This window comes from Petromyzon marinus, chromosome 64, assembly GCF_048934315.1.
Source record: "Petromyzon marinus isolate PM22_M1 ecotype Great Lakes invasive population chromosome 64, UKy_Petmar_22M1.pri1.0, whole genome shotgun sequence".
In the NCBI taxonomy this organism is placed as follows: domain Eukaryota; kingdom Metazoa; phylum Chordata; class Hyperoartia; order Petromyzontiformes; family Petromyzontidae; genus Petromyzon; species Petromyzon marinus.
The window spans coordinates 3,338,534-3,342,867 of record NC_133730.1 but is presented as its reverse complement, the minus strand read 5'-3'; the positions used below and the strand labels follow the sequence as shown (position 1 = coordinate 3,342,867).

At 46.6% G+C, this 4,334-nt stretch overlaps 1 protein-coding gene across 9 annotated transcripts in view; it reads right to left on the bottom strand.

Moving 5' to 3' along the window:
* Positions 1-4,334, bottom strand: part of LOC116956356 (high affinity choline transporter 1-like) — a 61,305-nt gene that overhangs the window by 3,478 nt on the left and 53,493 nt on the right. For all 9 annotated transcript variants that reach the window (XM_032977944.2, XM_032977949.2, XM_032977952.2 and 6 more), the window contains 2 exons: positions 2,313-2,466; positions 1,419-1,636 (listed from right to left, as the gene is read on the bottom strand). In XM_032977944.2, coding sequence (XP_032833835.1) covers positions 1,419-1,636; positions 2,313-2,466 — 372 coding nt within the window. The remainder of the gene's footprint in view (positions 1-1,418; positions 1,637-2,312; positions 2,467-4,334) is intronic.

Sequence of the window (4,334 nt, the reverse complement as noted above, 5' to 3'; positions counted from 1 at the left end):
CTGCCGGCGGTGACGCACGCACACGGGACGTTCACTTTCGTTACGGGCGATTTTTTTTTTACGTTGTCGACAAAGCAAACGGGACAATCACGAGTCATAGTTGATTAATCGAAGGTCTCACATGAACAAGTGTGAGATGATGTATTACCACTTCAGCGCAGCAGCGCGTTGGAGAGCCATGAAATGCACGTTTAACTGTGGGTACGTGCAATTCGATAGTGGTTACAACAGGCATCATCAGGCGGTTGACAGAATTGTGAAAATGCCCTCCAGCCTTGGGCCTTAAATAGGTGGTGTGATGTCATCAATGTGCGCCCACAAAGGGTGGCAGGAAGTGATGCATGAAGTTTAATGCATTTTCATTAATGATATGTATGATTATATTATCATAAATTACGTCGAAATTATTAAAAAACAACCATTATTATGGTGACATTGTGAAAGGCGCCTAATGAGTGAAATGTATTATTCTGATTATTAAATAGACAAAAGGATACGGACTGTTGCCGTGTTAGAAACAGACGGAACTATCTAAAGAAGATCCTTCGTGGTCTAAGGCAGGAAAGAGAAGCAGAGGAAAGAGAGAAAACAGAAAAGAGGGGAAGAAGAAAGATAATCAATCCAGCAAATAGGTCACGAGTCGATACAAAAACAAAACACAAAATATTAAATTGAATGAGTCAACTCTCGATCATCTGGGTTAATGGGAGTGGAAACATTAATAATACGACGTATTGTTTAATCACGATCCCTCGACCACAGCACTGAAGTAGTGTCGCAGCTGAAAAAGATTGCTGCGCCTTGGGAGTGAGTTTCGTATTTTTATTTTTTTGTTAAAGCTCAATTTCAGGTTGCCTTTCATATTTTCGGACCAGTCATCCTCGCGTACGAGATTTTACGTGTCGCCACGTGGTCCTCTGTCTTCGTGCTTACGAAAGCAATGGGTCACCTGGTTCCATGTGATCATACGTGACGTCATTTCCTGTCACGTGCTTTCGGGACAATTGAAAATATTTTTCTGTCACACCCGACATTTCTTATCACTGCCCCATTTGATCTTCTGAAATCAATCCCATGATTGAGAACACACCCCACAACTATGCATACATTGTGCGCGATGGTAGGGCGTCAAGCTTATCCCAGTTGCCTGTGGTGAAAATGCCACAAGGCTCTCTCACAGCAGTTAGCCCTTCATCGTCATCATCGGCGTCGTTGCCTTGGGATTCAAATCAACGATGTCCCTTCCAATGGATCGCATGAACGGTAAACCGCCGTAATCTGCTCCCCTTCAACGGAGGAAGAGCAACGTTACACAGACTCTTTCCCGAAGCCCTGCACGTCGTGACCGAGAGGCCTCGGGCATTGCCATTTTAGCTCCCGAACGTATTTGCGATGCACAAGAGGTGGCATCGAATCACCTTGGGACGGATGAGCTTTGCGTAGATGTTCCTGGTGAAGAGCGAACTGGCCGAGAGAAGCGCCGAGTCGGCGGAAGACATCACAGCAGCCGCCAGGGCGCCCATGCCCAGGATGGAGATGAAGTACGGACAGATGTGCTGCAGCACGATGGGTAGGATCATGCCGTTCTCTCCCCGCTCGTGAGGCGTTGGCAACCCGTAGGTGGTCATATTCCAGTCTCGGGGGGGGGGGGGGGAAACAACAGCAAAAAAAAACAACATTATTCTTGGTCCTTTCGGTAAAGTCACGTAAATAGAAACCCAAAAAATAAAAGAAATGGAAATAATAAATAAAACTAATAAATTGAAAGTGATCAAAGCAAAAAAAAACCCACAATAAAAAATATAAAGTTAAAAATAAATGGAAAATAATAAAAAAAACACGACTTTTCGATCGCAACACAAGCGGTCTTCATCAGGCGGAGAGAGAAAAAAAAATAACAGCAACAGAGAAGCTGCAGCCATTCACGAGCCACATTTGGTCTCCTTGCTAACGTTTTACCAACCCTTTGATGTGAATGTGAATCAGTGTTCACTAATTTTTCAGAGGGGAGGGGGGAGGTTGCACTTTCGCCGATAAGACATCATTAGTGTTGAGGGGGCCGCCACACATTTCAAACCATTGGGGGTTTATCAGCAGCACGACGATGATGATGATGATGGGGTGTTTTCACTTTTGTGTAACGCCGCAGGTCGCACGTCATGGTACCGCACTAAAAGGCCGCCAGTGGCCCCGCGGGGCCTTGCAATGATAGAACAATGGTGTCAGATTATCAGTCGCCACAACACTGCCATTGTGTTTGTGTATATTTTGTCGTTGTGATGTCTTTGGTGGGAGGGGCGGGGGGAGGTTACCAGTGCTGACGGCCACTGCGCCAATGAGGAGCGGTGGCACGGCTAGCAGCAGGGTGGTGAATGCCGAGACGAAGGAGATGTACTGGGCTTGGGACACAGAGCCCGCTGCCAGCACGCGCTGGAAATACACCTGCCACGGAATGCCCCCTAGGATCTGCATGCAACAACAAAAACACAACAGACAAAGATCCCCCGTATGGCCTGTGCCATACTTTTGGGGCAAGTGCTGTGCCGTCATGCACGCGCTGGAAATACACCTGGCACGGGATTGCCCCCTAGGATCTGCATGCAGCAAAGAAAACACGCACAAAAGACAAATATCCCCCGTATAGCCTTGCCATACTTTTGGGGCAAGTGCTGTTAGTGAGCACCTATGAAGGCCGGCACTGTTGGCACACGAGGGGGTAGGTGGCCAGCACCACGCTCGGCCGCCTTTGTCTCCCCAGTGGTGATGTTTACTACACACCGCACCAGGTACTCGTTTGAGGCTGAGTTGACCTAGGGGTTCAGATAATCGTCACTGGTTGTTGGCCGTGAGCGGGAATCAAACTGGGCAATCGCTCCCCATCTACATGCAAACGCACGTACACGCACACACACAATGCATACAAAATGCACACACAATGCACATATAATACTTTGCAGGGTGCTGGCTAGTCGTGAGCAGTCGTGCATAAGCGCAGTTAACGCAGAAACAAAATCACCTGTCAGCACATTCGCCTACAACGCTCATGGCACTATGAAGGGTCATTGCTTTAAACGTCGCCTATTATACACTACAGGGACTGCTGTACCTAGCAGATCCAGCCCAGTAAATACTGTGCGCAACATGATACTCTATCGTACTAGAATGGAGCAAAGCACGCGTTCGTTACTCTGACCACATCACCAGAATCTGCGAGAACTTCCCCTCTGGCAGAAAGAATGGGAAATATCAAGCGACACACCTGTCAACCCATTATCGGTGTCCACCTTATTGATCACTTCGAGCCCGTATAAATCTCAACGTTCATCCTACAACGTCCCCATCACAAGGGAGAAACACAAACAAATAGACGAAACATTTTTTTGTCCCTATTGAAACGGCTGTGCGCCGTATGGACCTGAAAACTCAATTTCCCTGTTACAAGAATACGGGCTAAACCGTTTGGGTTGATAGCTATGAATTTCAAATGTCTCCCATGGCGGAGCCTAAACAAGACTGAAGAGAGAGAGTGAGTCTCGGCAGCTGAAACTCTCTCATGAAATCATGGTGAGGGGAGGGGGGGCTTCTGCACAACCGAACGATGTGTGCTTGTAGGGAGAAGCAAACCACGTGCACCATCTCCTGAGGTGCCCTGCAGCACCCACAATGCCACTCAAGATATTTGGCAATGCCAACCACCTGTGCAGAATATTGTTAAAAGAGCCGTGTTGAGGTTGGACAGGAGACACGACGAAGAGGACATTACTGAAACAATATTAAATTAAATATTGATTTGATATGTTTTTTTTTAAGTCGCAAAAAAAGGTTGATTTGAAGTTTGGGAAACAGTTGCGTCCGGTTTACGACGGTCCGATTTGCGACACGCGTGACACGCGTTTACGACGTCCGTGTAAGGCCACTGTGGATCGATTTCGGAGAGGGAAATCTTCAAACACGACTCGTCTACCCACGCGACTCTGAGCACATTTGAGCAGCCACGTGGTAGGAAGCCGGTGAGCGTTGGGCAGAGGGAGAAAAAAGAAAAGGTAAGAACAATAATTTTAATAATTGCTTCGTGTCAATTTCGGTAAAAAATGTGTTATCTTCAGTACTGTACACTTTAAGACTCTTGGCCTATCGATTTATTGCACTTAGGAGACTTGGCTAACATAGTTCATACGTTGCTTTTGAAATAAAATAAAAATCCTTTATGTTATTGTCCATTTCTTAGAGTAATTTATATTTTAATAATTCTAACCTATAAAGCCTAAATCTACGTTAGGCTGCATAGAGGGCCCACAAAGCCCTCCGCTGGATCCTAGGAGGTGACCGGACCA